Below are 20,289 nucleotides of genomic sequence, written 5' to 3' on the forward strand. Positions count from 1 at the left end.
CAACCTATACAGTTGTGAGTGTTTTAAATATTTATGCTATAGTCAAAGCCAAAAAATTCGGGTCTCAAGAAAAATAACGGCGTTTCCTTGAGGAAAGCGTAATAAAGAAAACACAATTTCGATTTTTGCTGGTCAATAGTGGTTGTTCGGATTGCAGGCATTGGTTTAAGATGTACTTAAGTTTTGTAAAAGTAGATATGAGTGTTTGAATGGCCTTAAACAATGGAAATAATATAGTAAACATGCTTAATATAAGTAATCACTCATATCTTTATCTCTTTTAGTCGTACGACGAACCGCACTCTGGACCATCGTACGCATTTTATTTAATGTATATTTTTTCATTGCGGCGCCCTAACAGGGTCGTGTTGAAACTATTTTAATTTTAAGAACATTATGTAACACATGAAAGCAATAAATATTTTGACTTTGACTTTGACTTTGACATTTTCCCTTTAGATCACGACACTTATTCTTTCTTATGGAAGTGGCTGTCAGCCTTCGGTCATCGAAATTTCTACAAGAATTGAAAATGAAAGCTTTTTAGCGAGGTGCTTCACCTGTGGCTCTAACAGACCCAGAGCTTCTACTTGAAAGCCACAAAATCGTAGTATTTGCTAAGATTGGCACATTTCTTCGGCGGTTTTCGGTTGATACAAGGTGATTATAAAGCATAAAAACTACAATAAATTACAACAGACAGAAACAAAAGCCAAACGATCTAAAGTGTTTCAATACGTGGTGATATTAAGAAAAACTCTAAGTTAGGAACTCTTTACAATGTTAACTTTTGTTTCTATGCTACACCATAAATGGTCATCCGTATGATCGGCCAGTGAAAGTATCCAAAATGAATAAATAAAGAAAACCTTTAGTGAAATAAATATAGACAGATATAGAGACAATAGAATAGACATGCAGTTACAGCCAGCTGTCGTAAGCGCAAGAAGATATACAGTCTGTTAACCGATCTCTAGATGTAGAGATCGCATAACAGTCTCTACAGTCCCTGTGTATATTTAACAAGCACATAACCTATGCAAGTTGCTTGAGATGTACTCGTTTATGATACTTACTCCCTATTTTGAATAGATACCCTGAATACTCTAAATTATATAAATAATGTTATTACGTAATACGTAACGTCAGACAGTATTTTGGGTTCTGTATTTTGTGTATGTAATGTTGTTGAACTAGTGTTTACGAATTGCGTCACTCAGTCATAACTATACATTTTATTGATGTAGTTTTATACAACCTAAGCCATTTAGCAGTAGAGGTCATTGTGAAAGAGTTGATCCAGGGAAGTATTGACACCTTACCTATTTCTGCGTCCTAACAGTAATGTGACCATTACTGAGTTCCAGTTTTGAACGGCGAGTGCAATGGCAGTGTTCCTCAGATATTTGAAATTTAAAGCTAGGGGTGGCACTACAACTACTATGTACAGGCGTGTCACTTACCACTGTCAGCACGACTTGTTCGTCTCATTACCTGGCATCATAAAAAAAAAACAAAAATATATCACAACGAATTTCGATTATATTTCTACATTTTGTTAAATTTTCTCTCACAGTATCTGTTTTTATCACAGTATCTGTTTTACAAAAATGTGTATTAAATTAATAATGTATATTCTATGTGACTTTATGTTATACTTTGTGAAGTGATTGTAAAATAATGTTTTGTTTCAGTATGTATTTGTGCTGAATAAACGTGTTAACTATCTATCTAAGTTTAGGTCTAATTTTTAATTTTAAGAAGTAATCAGGTTTGATGAAACCTTTACAAGTAATTATGAAAAGTTGTAACCTCTGACAGGCAGAGTACACCGTACTACGTATAACTAATTACGAAAGAAGATTTTTCGTTCACTGTTTGGTAACCAATATTAAAAATGAATATTTAATTCCTATTCAAAACTGTAGTTACGAAAACGGATAGTTGTTAAAGAAAACGAAATACAAAAATATTTTGATACAACTTTAAGGAAGTTATAATTATGTAATACAATGAACACAAATTTGTATAAAATACCATACACTTCATTGTAAATTTCGTTAAATATAGACCTAGCCTAAAGCTGCGTACAGCCACCCAGACATCTTTGCACGCGTAAACAAATATATTTATTTAATAACTTTTTATTGCCATAATCTGAACATAATTTACGTTGATAAGCAGATCAACAAGCGCTAATATATTATCATTTGATATTCTCACTGCAAGTTTTGTTTTGTTAAGAACGGCTTCATAATCCCTGAGCACGAGCGGTGGACATATAAAACGTTCGAAATCTTATCCAGTAGCTTCATTTGCTTCTAAATAACTCTGACTTAGAGGTTATCATTTGAAGATGCAGAGCAGGTGGTATAAGTTGGTTTTTGATCGAATGTAAAAGTAATGAATTTATTACCAAAATCGTTAGAGACATAAGGTTCCGTAACGATTCGAAAAATTTATTAATAATCATTGTTTTAATAATCGAATATATTTGTATTAATAAAAAATAGTTATTTGTTGTGCAAGGCTGCAAAGTTGTCGTTTAATGCGAGTGCTTGTATTGAAACTTGAGCAAGTGAAGGATCGCAAGATTGAACCACGAGCGAAGCGAATAGCGTGTAGCGTGCATCTCGTGCCTTGAATCCCTTTGCTTGAAACCCTGAGCGTACTCAGGATTCAAACCACGAGACGCAAAACAATTTTGCTGCCGAGTGAAACACATAACTTTTCACCTCACTGTACCGAGGAAAATGGTAGATGAAAGAAAAACAATTGAACTATAACAAATCACTTTTAATAAACAAAATTAATTGTCGTTGTCAATTTAATGTCAACATTAACAAGAATAAAATATATCAACGGATTTATATTAAATAAACAATGTACGACAAATCACGTAGTTGTAAGTGTCATTGTGTTTTTTTCATCGAAAGAAAAAGTTAGGTGCACTTCTTGAATTTCAAAAACCTTTTCCACGTCAGGGCGGCAAAAACGCTTTTGCACGCAGATTTCTAATAAGAAAGAAAGCGTTACCAAGCTAGTGAGTGATCTTTCGTATCAATAATTATAACAAACTAGTGTAATTTCCCAAAAAATAATTGAATATCGTGGTAAGAAAACATTGTGATATTCAATATACTGAATATTACCATTTTGGTTTTTATGTTAATGTTTTAATTTTTTTTAACAGTTAATGGAAACACAGAGCTGTGCATTAGAGACAATATGTGGCTGTAGGACGCTACAGCACCGAAATCGTTCGGGATACCGTGTATCAGTAACACACGTGACGGGTCAAGGATTGTTGTTTATTTTCTAACATATTTCATTTAATGATAACTATGGCATTGATGTCGAAAGAATAAGGTGCATTATCTACAAAAGCGGAACGTACATGAATTTCAATCACCGAATTCAATGGAATTTGGTCCACAACGGATCTTAGGCTCAATATATATTGCGGCGGAACGGAATGGAAGCGAATTTCTGTAACGATATTGTACATATCATAATGAACTTTATGGCCAAATGTGTAACGTACAAACTAGATACGAGCCAAAATCTTTCACGGAATGCGCGAGCATTGACGAGCATTCGCATGTAGCCTTATGGGCCTTCATTGTACCTACCTGAACAGTCTAAACCTAATATCTCAGGCCTGTCAAAGAAACGTCAAATCAACGAAATTTGTCCAAAATTGGTTTAATCGTATCAATAACAATTGTGTGGATATTTCACTTTATCCTTTACAAACTTGGATCCGTAACTATGCAAACAAAAGTGGTTCAAATTTTTTTGCGTTTAAAGTTTGTGTTGAATGTATTTTGAAATTGCGGTATTGAATATGTAGGGACAAATGGCGTGAAAAGTGGTGCCGATCTATTACAAATAATCCGATTACTGGGACGTGCGATCTGAATAGGATTAAAACTGCCATAGTTATAGGTACCTAAACGCAGCAAAATTGTCGAATATTTTCTGCTTACTTGTGGCAATTGAAAGCTTTAGGCACCATGCTATTGCGTCGCCGTCTATTTTTTATGATTGTAAAACACCGACCAATGAATTAAGGCACAATGATTGTTTTTTAAATTTTAATTACTTTATTAAGGCCACCAACAATAACGATATTACACAAACATTATTATATTGTATAGTGTTCATCTTGCTGTCAGTGCTGGTGAAATTACAGGCACTTTTCAATTTTCAGGGTGTCGGGCGCAGTGACAGTGCCCCTCAGATCTTTGCGATTTAAAGCTCTGTGTGGCACTACAACTGTTATGGATAGGCGTGTAGCTTACCGTCAGGCGCACGACTTGTTTGTCCCGTCACTTGATATTATATGCATAAAAAAAAAAGGTTCTATAAACGAGTAGATACCATTTTTTTGCTTAAGTAGGAGAGCTATAAAATTTTACCATACATATTTTTTTGTTTTAATAAAAGGACTTTGACGGATTTGGACGTATTACCACTTGTGGCTTTATATATACGAAGTATTATACAATCACAACATTCACGGAGGTCACTGTCACACTCGTTACCTTGATTACAACTGAATTTCTAAACCTGAGAAGATATAGATATATCGTATTTACCTCTTGTACGATCTTTACCTACTTAAAATATATAATAATAATTTATTTATTAAATTGAAGTTCGTCTTGAACCCTTGTTTTAAAAACGCTCTTAAAATATTGCATGAACATTATATGTATTGATCGCTACATGAAAAAGAAAAGTTTTGTTCTTGCACTTGATTTCTCTTATATATTGTTACCTAGATGATACAGCAAAGATATATTAAAAAGATATGATGATTGTGTAGGTAACAGTGCAATATAATATAAGAAAAATCAACTGCAAGAATAACTTTTATTTTTCATGTAGTGATCAAAACACAGATAGCGTTAAGTTAATACATGAACTAACTAAGGGCGTCTTAAACCAATGTTTAAGTTGACAAGACACTCTTAATAAGATGTTTTAAGAGTGTTTGCATTGCAAACATTGGTTTAAGACGTACTTCAATTAAGTACTAGTGGATATAAATGTTTCAATGACATTAAACAATGGAAATAATATAGTAAACATGCTTAATATTAGCAATACATTATATCGACGCACTCTGGAATATCGTGCGCATTTTCCCTATAGAACGCGATACTTATTCTTTGGTGGAAGGGGCTGCCGGCCTTCCGTCATCGGAATTTCTACAAGAGTTGAAAATGAAAGCTCTTTAGCGAGGAATTTCGCCTGTGCCTCAAACGAACCCAGAGCTTCCACTTAAAAGCCACGAACTCTAGTATTGGCTAAGGTTGGCACATCTCTTTAGCGGTTACCGGTTGATACAAAGTCATTATAAGGCCTAAAAACAACACTAAATTACAACAGACAAACAAAAACCAAACGAAAGAAAAGTGTTTCAATACACGGCACACTACAAGACAAAAATAAATAATAATGCAAAAAGACAAACATCGTAGAAATATGAAATGCATATGTATTTCTCTATAAACTAAAACAATCCCAACAAACAGAATTATTCAAATAATCGAGAGTAGACGTTGAATAGTTTAAATAAACAAGCATGAACGTTATAATATTTTTTTTTGCAAACAATTTGACAATAAACATCTGCCGATCGCCGGCGGCGGAGTATTGTACGTTTGCAACGATTTGCAACTAATAGTCACACAAAATGTGTAATGGCACGAATTATTGCAAAGAACATCTGTGTCATAGTAAAGGTGTCATACTAAATACTGACACCAGATTTAATTATAGACTTGAAAGCTAATGCACCCTGTTAGATCGGTACATAAAGTGCTTGCCAAACTACACCTGAGAGAATAAATAGGTACCTATGATGTCCACTAACTAAAACGCGACTGTGACAAAATATTTTTTGAGACATCATAAAAAACCATACCCGGTTTTAGAATATTGAAAATGTTTAATGATATTTCAGCTGTGCATCGTTAGAAGTTCCGATAAGTCGAACACGTTAACTAATTTTACCTGTTTTTAGAAAAGAATTTTGTGCTCTGTCTTTTGCTATTTAAAATGGATATTGATCATTTTTCACTTCGCCGCGTTTCAGTTAGTGGACGACAGAAAAGTTTTTAATTTTTTTTTTATTATGTGCGAGAAAACCTCACCAATAATTGCCTAGTGTCAATCTAGGGAATAATTCCTTTTGAAAATTGTAGGTACCAAAGCAATGGAATTCACTTTGAGGCACTTCCCAGAACACCCAGACCACCAATTTAGAAAAGTTCATTTCCCAAATTGATCTTACCGAGAATCGAATCCGGGACCTCCTCATCCAGTGCCCACAGTGCAAACCGTTGGGCCACCAAGGTCGTCAAAGTTAATTCTTCATTGAATTTCGGATACACTCCAAAACCATTAGGTTGTTCGACTCTTTCGTCCCGTCACTTGATATTATAAAAACAGGTGCAACACGAAATATTTAATTCAAAAGATATTAAGAAATTTACTCTTATATATGTATCTCCCCACAGATTGAAACTACCGTTAATACAATGTTTTTCCCTGTCCTAGTGACATTATCTGGGGGTGAGGTGAGATTTAAGTGGATGGTCCAGCAGACTACCACGAGACCGAATCGGCCAAACCTTTCGACCTTTTACCGTGCTATTTCTCTTGTTTACCGGACACTAATCGACAACTGAGGGTGAAAAGGAAAATAACCATCCCTCGTCTTTCTTTTTATCAGGTAATTGTATTTTTCTACTTAGATACTTATACACTTCTTGACTAAGGTACTTAATCCCTCTCATCGTTTCAATCAAAATAAAAGTGCAAAGAATCAGCTAACAATTTCAGAAGACTTAATATGAGAATGATGTGAAAATGAGAATATAATTTACGACTCTACCAGATGGAATAGATTTTTAAAAATATTTAACTGCCTGTCATTTGCGCAAAGATTCACAAGTTTGTTGAAAGAGTGAGGGGGTGAAAGTGGAAGGAAGTTAACACGGCGCGGGGAAGGGGGGTAAAAGTAATCAACAATTTAAAATTGGGGCTAATCCGGCGCTCGGCGTAATCGCGAGCGATCAGTCTTCAAGTCGCACATTTGTAACGTCCGCGTCTGCCGCTGCCTGTCCACGACGTCGATTTCCAACGGAATAAAATTATTTTATCATTGCTTTTAAAGACAAATGTCGTAGTAATATGAAATTTATATCTATTTTTCCATAGTTTCGTATTTAAAGATGAATATATAAAATTGTATGATCTAATTTGTAATTTTTTTGAGATAACAATATTTTGCGCTATTTTCATGCCCAATGCCCAATGATGAATGAATGCATATTGTAAAAATGTATTAATTTGAACCACTAAATGATTTAAACCTAAAATATAATATAACAGGAGTAAAAATATTATCTTTGTAATTCATCTGCTTATTAGTCGAAACATTCTGTTCGGTATTGTACCAAACACATGTAAGACGACCCTCTATTAGGCACAGGTCGTCTCTATCTAGGGGCTATCCAGTTCGTACTAATATTATTAAAGAGATAAGTAATAATTGCCTTAAAACATTCAACTAGACATGCAATTTATGTTTTAAATAGATTCAAATTTTATTCGTGCAGACGTGCACGAGCCCCTCAAGGTGTTTGTTTCTCCTGAAACTGTTGGACAAATTGACGCGTCACTCAAGCTCTCGTCTGTCTCTTTTCTGCTAGTGGAAACTCTGCAGTTTGTTATTCTTTGTCTCACTTGCACTAAATAACGAATAACAAACGTAATCCCCGGTTAATGCCGATCCCGGCTTACATAGCGAATCATTTGTTGCCACTTGAGCCAGGGCGTTTGTTCAAATCGGTGCGCTAATTGATTATATCAAATCTAAGCCAAATACATGTCTGACGTGACTCGCCAATACCTTCAGGATAGCCTCATTACCGGACTTCATTTAGTGACATTCATCTATCTAAATTTTGATGTAGTTTTAAAAGGGACTAATTACTTTACAATTCCGCTCTGTTGTATGGGATCATATTTAGCAAGGCTAATGAATAATACTATTCTAAACGAATGCTGTGACTGCAGCAGCTTATATCTCGGTAATTGTAATAATAAAGAGAGCAATAACCTTTCTGTAAGAACATTTTAATGAACATTGAAAAGTTATAAGCTCCTTATCCTCTTTTAGTGTGTAGGGACGCCTCACGTTATTTAAGTGTTTCTTTCACCATAGAATATTTTAAATTTATAAATACCTATCTATTCTTAGGAAATGAAACTATTTTTCCGGATTTAAATGCGTATATTTTTTTTTTCAAATAAACCGACGTTCGGGCCCTTCACAGGTCCCATTGTCACGGTTGACAGGTGGTACAGTCTTTAACCAGTTATGTCTAATATTGATGCAAACCACCCTATTTTTTCACTATATTTACAATAGTTAATTAAATAAAATAATTAAAATAAAACGAATATACGCGATTTATGTCCGGAAAAATAGTTTCAATTCCTATGTGTAACAATCGCGAAAACCTAAGAACTCGATACCTCTCTTTATTCTTCAAGTTTAATTTAGAGACGCTGTAAAACGGTACTGTTTTAATAACATTGCGCACATAACAGAGTTACTAAATCTCATATAGATAATTATTATCAACTGAAATTTCATAAGCGTCAATCAATATAGATTAAGGAGTGACCTTGAAGATTCTGCGGGAACTGAACAGCATCAGCTGTTTCAAGTCTGCTGATGAATATTAATTAATTGAACGAGTTTTACCAACTGCTTGAACACTTTACAATTTCAGGGGGCGTTTAAACAAGTCACTTAAAGGGTATTTTGATAAATGGTTTGTAAAGGTAAATATTTATTCCTTTACGTAAAATAAACGTGGCAAGGTGCAAATGCATTAATGTGCCACCTTTATTATTTATTAAGTATAAGCCCAGTCGATCTAACAATATTTTCCTTTGATCATTTCAAAAATTTATGAAATCTGTTTACTTATATTTACACGCACTAGTTCATAAAGAGGTATGTGCTTAGTTGAATTTTAGCAGTGCAACGTCATGTGCCGCTATCTACCCAATATTATTAAATCTCCGTAGTAAACCATCAGGCGTTTATAGCGACTGAGATCTCATAATAGTTCGTAGAAAAACAGACAGATGACGTCGTACGCGAACACAAGCAAAGGTTCTCTAACATTACTACGTAGTTTATCAAAACCATCACAGATGGCGTTGGAAATCCGAATCACAGGTGAAACTTTGTATATAACATAATTTTCGGTAGAAGTTTCCTGAATGAAATGAGGAAAATAGAGCTACTATAGCAATGATATTTTAATGTACTTGAAGTCTTTGTACCAAAATACAGCATTATTCATAGTTGTAATACAGCTTGTAACAACGTCACGTGCAGAAAAGTAGTGATTTTCTTACCATAGCTATATAAATTAAAGACTTTTTTGTGGAAAGTATCACTTATGTGGTTTTACCTTTAAACAGATGATATGTATTTTTTTGTGCTGATTAAATCTTGAACAAAGTATAATCCAAACTAATATTAAACGTAATAATTATACTATATAATAATTATAATAATTATACACCGCTGAACCAAATTTGATGAAACTTGGTAAAGAGATAGGTAGGACCTAGGAAAAGGACGTAGGCTGCTTTTTGTATGTTTTGGAGTGAAATAGATTATGAAATTTTATATGCAGAATCAATAATTTGTCAAGTGAGTAGTAAGTTTGTCGACTTATTCTAGGCAGACGAAGTCTCGGGCACCAGCTCGTACACTAATAAATGTTATGTCAGTCGATAAATTCTAACATCATTACGGAACAGTAATCATTTTTTTTGTACTAATTTGCTTGTATTCAAACTAAAAATTATTAAAATTTAAATATCATATATTTGAACAAAAAGTTTAACAAAAGCTAAGTGTAATTCAAAATATGTAAGTAAATCAGTTGTGTTTTCTAAACAAAGGAGCTACTTACTAATTTTAAAATTTTGCAACTAAAACCGAATAGGTAATTCACGACATTTTCAAATCTACACAAGATTCCAAAATGGTGCCACCGGAATAAGCTTATTTCAGCGTGACAGTAAAACATCTTTATAGCTTTAAAACGGTAACGACTAAATCTAGACTTTTATGACTAGAACCACGGAAGAAAGAAATATTTATGTGGTCTGTGACTAGAACCAACTAAACCACGACATTTTTTAGGGCCATCTGATCTAAGTTGGGTGCTCTGGTTTTTGAGATTACAGGATTGGATCCACTGGAATAAGCTTATTTCAGCTTGAACAGTAAAACACTGTTGTAATGGCGCTGCTGGTGCTGGTGGCGTTCTGTAGACTGTAAAATAGCCTGGATAGCAGTAATATAGCCTGGTCCAAGGGTAGCAGCCTCCATACGTCTTACTTAGCAAGTTTTAGCAATTGAAAAGACGAAAGTCCGGTTTATAGGAATTTATTCAGTACGACAACAATATTAATATCTTAAAATGTAAACGGTTCAAAAACAAGAAAGTAGATGTTTTCGCTACCGCGATCGCGCAGAGAGTGACGATGGAAAGAAACAAAATCAGAATGCGAGGTAAAATTGAACATTTCAACATTTTAAATTTAAATATGAGTAGAAGAAGAAAAAACGATACGATACGAATGGAGAGAGGCGATACAAAAAGGTGGGACGTAACTGATATATAAAGATATGAACACGTATGTCAAGGACACTAAACTAATATCGTTATCTGGCTTCTCAAGTATATATTTAAATTTGAGTAAGTAAAATGTCATACCATATTTACCAAAATATTTATTGCTCTTTATAACTTCTGCTCTACAGAAATCACATTATTCATTACACTAACAAAAATTTACACATCACAATGCACGTGCATCTAGTGAGTGAAATTTTACTTGGATAGGAACTTTCAAATAGCCATTATAATACACCATAACAAAATAAACATATTTAAAGCAATAAACCTTCTTAACGCTTACATTTACAATCTCAAAATTGAAATTGCGGTCTTACTCTTATTTTCTTTTCTTTTCGGTACTACTTCTTCTTTCTTTTGTTTTATTCTCACTCTCCATATTTACATTTTGCTGTCTTTCTATACTTTTTTCATTCGTTTTTCCTTTAAGCAATGTGTTTATTTATCTTTGGTTATCTTTCTTTTCCTTTTGCTTCATTAGGTCCACTTAATTTTATTTTATTACTTTTTTGAGTATCGCTTAGATACTTTATTGTATTCTTATTTGATTAAACTCTGTGTACATGCTTTTTTTAATGTGGTCATTTTTCAAGCGTTCACGATATTTTTTTGCCTTTTGGCATTCGTCATGGGTGCCATTTCTGCAGACAAAATTAGTTTTAGTTAATTTTTTTTAAAATTATTTTTATGCATGTTTCAGTTTGTTTGTTATTATAATTAATGCATATGCAACTTTATATTTTCTCATTTTCGTAACGTAACGAAACTATTAAGAATATCTGATACATTCTTACGTCAATTTTTTTTAAGCACAACATTTGCTTTTCAACTGAAATCTCAATGAATTTAGGAGTATGTATGTATGTGTATGTATCAGTAGCTTTTGATATTATATAAACATTCAGAAATACACTTTCATAAGAAAACAGTCGTTAATCACTTGATAAGAATTGTACAAAATACTTACCCAACACCAACGTCCAATTTCTTCGCCGTAACAAAATGGCAGTATATTACAAATATTAAAACAAGGTTCAGAGAGTGCCAATAAAAAAAATTGTGTATATTCAGAAATGCAGCAATTATTTTTAAAAGCTGTGTAACTAACACTGAGTAACGAAACTGATTTATTTAGGACAATAAATGAAACCATCATATCCATGTAAATTATAAAGATATATTGAAGCAGCTTTTAGAAAATGATTTATTATAGCTTTAAGGATAATTACAAACATATTTTGGCAGTATAATTGCTTATAAATATAAGTTATCTATTGTAATGGATACGATGGTCGCGGTAGGAAGTTTTGAAAAAGTATGAAGGGTATTTCAACCTCTTTTTTTGACATTGAAAGTACTGAATATATTGAACAATTTTACCCTAGAATTAAATATTTCATGGGCAGAAGGAATAAACATGGCAGAAAAGAAAAGTTTTTAGTCTATTTTCAAAACTAAATTTTACAAAGAAATTTTAAGTTAAGGGACATGTAAATTTTAAAAAGGTACCTTTTTGCTGGGTTTGACCCATATAAAGGTGTTTTCAGATTTTTTATGTATTTATTATTTCGTTTCGGAAATATAAAATCGAAGTACAGTCGATCTTGACTGTGAGAATAAGCAGCATCTTGCATGTAGGTCGTTGTTCTATGGATGAGTTGGCCAAAGAAATGTACAAGCGGCCGTACCACGAAACAGAATGCATTATACAAAAGTGCGTTCGTTCGATATTCATGGCGTATTAACAAAGGATCACAAATAAATCGCACCAAGTAAAAGCAACCATGTATTACGAACCATGAGGCATATACTCGCTTACATATTTGTTTTCACGAAATTCATACAAAACCAAAAGAATTGTTTTTAAAATAAATTATGCATCTTCTGATTACAAAATCACTTGCCCGTGGTTGGAAACGTCCGTGCTTACCCGTTTAGCCACGGTTATGGTGCTTTTGCAGTTTATAATGTCACAATTATGCATTTTTCGCGTTTTCGACTGGTGTTTATTTACGATAACGGTCGAGCGCGTTCTGAAGTGTAGCAGTGGCAACTAAGTGAATATCGCTTACTTTGGGCACGCGAAGTACTTACACTTGCGGCGTCTATGTAGATATGTGTATATAAAGTAAGTAAAGTAAGTAATATAAAGGGTCTTGTCAGTCCTGGTCTTGAAAAAATGCATCTTTTTATCTTTTTATCCAATGCCATATAAACTTTATTTAATTCTCCATGCCTCGCTAACACACAGACAACAGCTTATTCCAAAATGTAAAATTCCCTCAACGGACAATCAATTTAATATCAAATATACGCAGTTCAATATCAATGGAATAAATTTATCATTTTTGGATAGGATGACCTGCCGTTGACTAAAAATAATTAAACTTAATTCTGTGCAAATACGTAAAAATTTTTCACTACACTCATCTTTTTAGTTGCTTAAAGTTTGTTGTTTGTTACTTAAGAATTGTTAGTCATTAATATCAAAATTTTTACGATACCGGTCATCGTCAAACATTATGATAACCTGCGGTTTACGATAATCCGCGTCGCATATTTGCATATCTAATAAGTAGCAATATGTAATTACAACAGTTGTGAAACTCAAGCTGCAAGACAGAGACCAACACCAAGGCTGGGGTTAGTCTCGTCTTGGTCTTGGATTGGGCACCACTATAGAAAAAGTTACTATTTGTCTCTTAAGGTTCTTTGCCTATCGCCTTCAAATATGTATATAGGTCTTTTGCATACTAATATATAAAGTAAAATTATAAAATTAGGTATACCTATTTGGATCAATGTTATAAGTCCATCTACATATATTTAAAAGATGAAATGTTGTCAATAATAATAAAAAAATATTTTTAATAATTTTTATTGCTTTTCTAAGTCTAATCTACATGTTAATGCTACCATTTTTGTTTCCACGTATTTGTTATTGAGATTTGACATTAATTGAAGCGTTATAAGTGCAAGCAATTATAAAATCTTATTTTAACATCAACGTTTTTTATTATTTATTCTATAAGATTTAAAAGTATCGACAATACTGTGGCATCAATGAAAATAACCAATGAGATAATTGTACGAATAAATCATCCAACAATAATTATATACCTGCCTGTAAAGGTAATTCCCAAAAATATGACAAAACAATCGTAACCGAGTGGTAATCAAAAATATAACATTCTTTTTTAATCCATTAATAATATATATTCACCTATTTCGTAAAAAACGTTTCACGAAATTAATTTCACAATTATTAATGAAAAAGGTAATAGCGATATATCCATAAATTCACTACAGTACTGGTTGGTTTAAGTTATGATAGAATATTGAATACAGTGCTTTGTGTACGCGTAAAACATTCAATTATGAACTAGACACATTTAAATTATTATTTTAAATCGTACACATATTGTTCTAATGGCTGACAGCTTGTCAGTTTTTGTCAGTTTGACGAACGATTATGTGTCTGACAAGACGAAAGAATTGTCAGTGGCAAGCACAATCGTTTTATGCCCGGTTTATTGTGATATAGGAGTGTTTTCTTTGGGCACTTTCATAAAAATCCTTTTAATGCGGTTCGTCCTCACTATTTTTCAAAATAATTTTCATAAAACATACTCAAAACAGCTCGGCAATCCCAATACGTCACAAATGACGCAATATAATGTATCAAATAGTACGTTACTATTTTGACATCTCCAAGCCACCTTCCAAAAGACGACGTATTATTGGTTGCAAAAACCAGATTACTTTTTCTTCGACAATACACCATATGGACTTTCAGTGAAAATCATGTCAAAAGCGCAAAAAATTCGTTTCCCAAAAGTAGCTTATACAGCGTTAGTAGATATAATAGTAATACTAAATAACATTTAGATTCTATTGATTCCAATAATCAATTATTAATAAATGACATAGTAACACATACATAAGACAGCGTCACATGTAATTATATCTTAAAAATAATACTTATGAAGGTTGCACATATCCAACTGCATACACATTCGAGTGCAGGAGAAATATTTTTCCAAATACATTTAGGTGTATATTTAGGTTTTACAACTCGGTAGGTTAAAGCGGTTTTCAATTAGTTTTTAAACACGATCTTACATTAGTTGAAATAAAACTAGCCCAGCAACACTCAGTACGATAAAAAACAATCATTCTTAGCAAACGCCGTTTTCAACCAAAAACCTGCAAGTACGTATTCTACCACTCTCTCTGTCGACGACTCAAAAATGATGAACACTAACAATTTAGCATTTCTCAAAGCCATTTTTTCATTAACTCCAGTGTAAGTGTATTTTTATGTTAGTTTGATACCAAACCTATCCTTAATACACCCTGTATAATTTTATTCCTATATAATTTAATGAAGTTAACCGGGGTAAAAATTATTTACGGAGAAATTTAGTTTTGTCTCAAATAATCTCAGTTGCTTATTCCTGGAAGGAGGGTGTAGTGAGAACTTTGCACACAAAAGAGGAAGTGGAAAAAAAAATTGCCTAAAAGATGCATTTACCACGGTTAACTTCAGAAGTTAGAATCACCTTCTATACATTCTTCATTCTTTCCTCTAAATTCGGATTTTAATTCCAAAGATAATAAGTTATGTACCAGTCTTGGCACCTTGAGATCATAAATTGGACATAGTCCAAACTTTTTTATTTATCTACATCAAATTGGTAAGAATGTTTAGGGTAATGCCATGTTTTGAAGTATCTACTTGCATCATTGACTTACCTGGACCATTAAAAATTACAGCCTCAACTCGCGACATTAAAAAAACGTTTTAAATTATTATACATTAATAGGAAATTAACGCTTAAAAGATTACGTATTAAGACTAAAAGAATACCTACATTATTTGAGAACTGAAAAAATCGTTTGAATTGAAAGTTAGATCTAATAAAGTAAGATTAAAAATAAATAAATGACTATGAACGTTTGAGATTTACACATCAATGTTATCTTTGCTAGAAGATTCAATGTTGCTGATTTCCGGATTCATACTTTTTACTGTCACCCTACCACTATCCTCGTTAATGGCAGTGTTCAATAACTTGTTAGTTATTTTCGATATTATTATTTTTGTTTCTATATCGTCTGTCGTCTCTAAATTATTATTTTTACGTATTTTTGGCATTATGTTTTGGCTTACAGGTTGGACATGCTTAGAATTTTTTATTTTCTCGCATAATATTCTCGTTGTATTTCTTTTGAAACCTGTAGATTGGGTATGGGTAATAATAGAAGGGTTGAGGTCTTGGTAGGACTGGAGAGGTTGGTTCAATTTCGAAGTTTCCTCTGGGGTCGTATGTTGCTGTTGTGGCTGTTTCTTCTCGTTGCACGATTTGCCTTGGTTTCTGAATTCGGCGACCTCGCCGTTCGATATGCGATCCTTCTTTTTCCATTTGGTTCGGCGGTTTTGGAACCAAATTTTTACCTGATAACAAAAAGTAAGCAAGTAAAAATGTGATACTGTTGTAAAGTTTGATCTTAAATACAAGTAGATAAGTACTCTCATGTCATCAAGTACAGTCAACTGAAACTGCGCTGTTTTTCTAAAGATTTACATGATAACTATAAAGTTACAAAGATATGAATGTTAGTACATTTATTTCAACAGCATATCATTATACATAAGCTTTAATTTTATGGAATAAAGGAAAGAAAAGCTTTTAGTTGATTGTACAGGCTATAGATACATTATCTACACTATGTTCCTGTAGTTGTGTCGTGTTGTCCAGTGTTAGCATAGTATACAATAGCAATGTTAGAGGAAATGGCATGATAAGTTATGTTAAGTAGGTATATAGTTGTAGAGCGGAATGATGTGATGTGTTGTAGAGCTGAATGAGGTGTTGACATACAGTTAATTATTGATCGATTTGTCTCGTTATAAGCGACCTCATCACACGTCGAAACGATGCGATTATGCCATCCTTTGAAATAAGTCATAATTAACGTAAATCTTAGACAGGGCGGTCGATTTTAACGTCGTCATCATCAATCGATAAGTAATTAATTACTATTAATCCTAAACAAAACGTATGAACACAATTATTTTACGAGTAGAAACCATTATCACGTTTACAACAATAAAACGCGCCATAAGTGATGTAATAAAATAAAAACCGTTGTTAAGAGCTCGCCCTCAGCACTTGAAGTGGTGAAATTGTAGCTAAATGAAGTGGTGGCAATAAAGTGGAAAACGCACGATTCGGCTCATCAAGCAGGGGAAAAGCCGAGGGGAAGGACAAATACTATATAAAAAAACACATAAACATGTGCGATTACGACTACTACCTCTAAGGTGATAGCCACCGGTTTGAAGTTAGTCCATGATGAGGGTATGGTTACGGAATTATTTCTGTTTTTTATCATTATTAAAACAAATATAACGAAAATTTAGTGTTTCAGTAAAACCTATGTTCATGCGCCTACTTAATTTTAATAAATATGGGGCACAGAACAATAAATACATTAGTGCTTCGTTTGCGTGAAACGCGCGCCAACAGTACGCGAAGTTCCACAAAATTAAACTCAGTCGGCCATCTTCGCATTTTGCGTTATGGTCGTGTCAAATACCTCGAGAAAAACCTCGAAAATCGTTGAGAAATGCCTTATTTTGCAATTCTGGGGTGCAAAAATGATAATCGCGCTTGTAATATTATCTATGGTGGTGTTTCATGTCATTGCTAAGTCTTACTTTATTTTAATAAATTTTCAATTTCCTGTTTAGCGCAATATTTTTTTTGTTAGAAGAGACGAATGTATCTAAACCTTATACCGGTACATTGTGGTCGCTTGTTTTTCGGAGAACTAAGTAAACGTGTCGAATTCATCGTCGTTCAACTATTTACCGCAAATTGCTTGAAATTTAGAAATTTCAATTTAAAAACAAAGCGTCGAAACTTGCAATCAAACTTCAATGATGTGCCAACAGGGTAAAGTTTAAAATTTATTAACAGTCCAGATTTTGTTATTTCTTTTTAAATTAGAAACTATGAATGTGTGAGTTTTGGCGACAGTGGTTCTAATAGGAATCGAGGTGTAAGGCACTTCCATTGTTTTTGTTCTTCGGTGATATGGGTAATGTTTGCAGTGAGCTAAGTATCCTTTTTGTGATATATTTGCGTGAAAAAAGAGTGTTCAGAATAAAAGAATAAAGGGCAACAAAGGAAAGTAATAATAGAAATTAAATTTGAGTAGAACCCATATTAAATAAAGTTGCTACAATAGAAAACGACATCGACAAATATTTATATATAATGGATGGGTGTCGTCAATTGTTTCACTTCTAAACGACCAGTTTAACTTAAGCTTTGCTATAATGGACGAAAATTGAAAAATTTAATTACCGATGAAATGTGACTCCGTTTGTTTTGTAATTAGATGTTTTGCTGTTTTTCCCGCACCACCGAATAGAACAGCCCCCCATCGTTAGAGATATTATCTTTATTACAATAAATACAGAATATTTTTGTAATATAAGAAGACGTACACACAGGTCTGTTATTGGCCCTGTACTATTTCAGTTTTATAATTTGTGATTTCAGCGGAACCGAGAGTTGATATTTAAAAGTGATATAAGGCCTCTTTGCTGATAAAAGGCCATCCGGCCCTTATTTCGTTGGGAACTGCTACCCGGATCTTCTCGACATTTCGTACGCTCATATAGGGTGAAAGATTATTGCCCATCATATAGGGTGAAAAACCTCATCTTGCGGAACGGTTTCCAGGAGGCGAGTCCCATCTGGGAACAACTGCCCGGACCTTCCGCATATAGGGTGGAATTGTATTGGCGACATACAAGGTGAAAATAAAAATCTTCTGAACCATTTGGAGTTTCACTTGGCTTGTTTTGGTAACCTCAACCAACGGAAGAAAGAACCTCCCTCCTTTACAAACTGGCGACCAACAGTGGGCCTTCAAGACCGAGATACGTCACCAAATCCGGCCGAGTGACTACCACAGCTCCGTCAAAGAAATTGAAGAAACCAAACATGTCGGTCAATCTATCCGACGCCAGCAGCCATGCTATAGGGGCTGTTGGATGTTGATGGATGGCCCTTATTTCGTCTTTATTTCTGGTTATATACTCGACGAAAGGCGGCCTCCCACTATCCGTCATTATACAGATTTCTTCTCAAGGATCACGGTAAGTCCAATAGCATATTTAAGCAATTACATCAGAACCCATCGCCGCGCACTTGGCCTGCCCATTTTTCGCTATGCACCATTATTGGGGCCACTACTCTCGAAGCTCGAAATCTGTAGTTACGGCAGTGTTCCGACTTTGGATAACCTACGGAAGTGCCCTCGAAGTCCGTCAACGAAAAGGCGGGCCCGTTCGAAACTGTCAAATCGCGTTGTCATACATTTTTAGTTCTAACCCCGATCGAAACTCAAGTCTGTAGGTCATCCATAATGGGAAAACGGCCGGAACTACGGATTTCCTGCTTCGAGGGTAGGGCACCCGACTCGTCTGCGTGGTAATGCTCGTTGCGTGGTAACGTAACGAGCCTCTTCCCTTGCCTGCGCCCATGGAAGGTTGTACGAGGTGATCTGTAAAAATTAACGACCGTGTGTCGCCGCCAGTTTATTTGACGACTAGATTTAGCACACGGTAGACTATCGGAGTAATCGACATATAAAAATGAAATGCAGACACTTTGAAAAAAATTATCGATCTTTCTTTGATTAAAGAATTTTACGATCGTTTTACATTAAGTATATTCCTTACAATAGTCGATGAAATAAGAGGCACTTATACTAAGTACCATTTAGCATATTAATAGCGATCATTGACCCTCTTCCACTGTACCTACGTATATGTTACTTTGTGAAAATGATACTCTCCAATGTTCGTACGCGATTTAAATCCGGAAAAATAGTTTCAATAATGAAACATATTAATTAAATATCACTCAAGTCATGCCAAAATTGCGACTAATTTATATAGATCATCGATTGGATGCTGTCGAATTGGGACTTCGAGGTGATACTTAGTCAATGACTGCTGCAGACATATTATGATGCAAACAGTTAACAAGAACATTTACTAAACTCAAGCAAAAATAGTTAAATGAATAAATTTTTTATTCAAGATTATTTGTGTGATCTCTATAGGTTTACCTTTGGCAATGTTTGCTTTACGTTCCCGTGCGTCTAGTATTTATACGATACAACACACGTACCGACTCTCCTATCTAACGAGCATCAAGCAAACGTCTTCACTACGTCTACGTTAACTAACTGTGTAGCTGAGAATTATACACCTAACAGAGTTTGGGCTGGCTTAGTACTTCTGTCAATATGTTGCAAGAATGTCAGTTCAAAACTCTCTTGTTGAGTTTCCACTCAACAGCTTCGAGTATTTCCACTGATCGTGGAACTATTGCGAGTCAGAAATTAACTGACGACGTCGGCAATATTGTTAACGTAACGCAAAAACAAAAGCGTATATTCCGCGAGCATTTCCGCTCTCTCAAAGAGCACTATTAAACAAAGTGAAAAAAAT

General features: G+C 34.0%; 1 protein-coding gene across 2 annotated transcripts in view; it reads right to left on the reverse strand.

The window, feature by feature from the left end:
• Window positions 1–15,499: 15,499 nt before the first annotated feature.
• LOC113239383 (homeotic protein labial) overlaps window positions 15,500–20,289 on the reverse strand; it is a 66,413-nt gene continuing 61,623 nt past the window's right edge. For both annotated transcript variants that reach the window (XM_026476365.1, XM_026476366.1), the window contains one exon: window positions 15,500–16,209. In XM_026476365.1, coding sequence (XP_026332150.1) covers window positions 15,718–16,209 — 492 coding nt within the window. In that variant the 3' untranslated portion in view covers window positions 15,500–15,717. The remainder of the gene's footprint in view (window positions 16,210–20,289) is intronic.

The sequence above is a fragment of the Hyposmocoma kahamanoa genome, unplaced genomic scaffold (assembly GCF_003589595.1).
Source record: "Hyposmocoma kahamanoa isolate Upper Pololo Valley unplaced genomic scaffold, ASM358959v1 99879, whole genome shotgun sequence".
In the NCBI taxonomy this organism is placed as follows: domain Eukaryota; kingdom Metazoa; phylum Arthropoda; class Insecta; order Lepidoptera; family Cosmopterigidae; genus Hyposmocoma; species Hyposmocoma kahamanoa.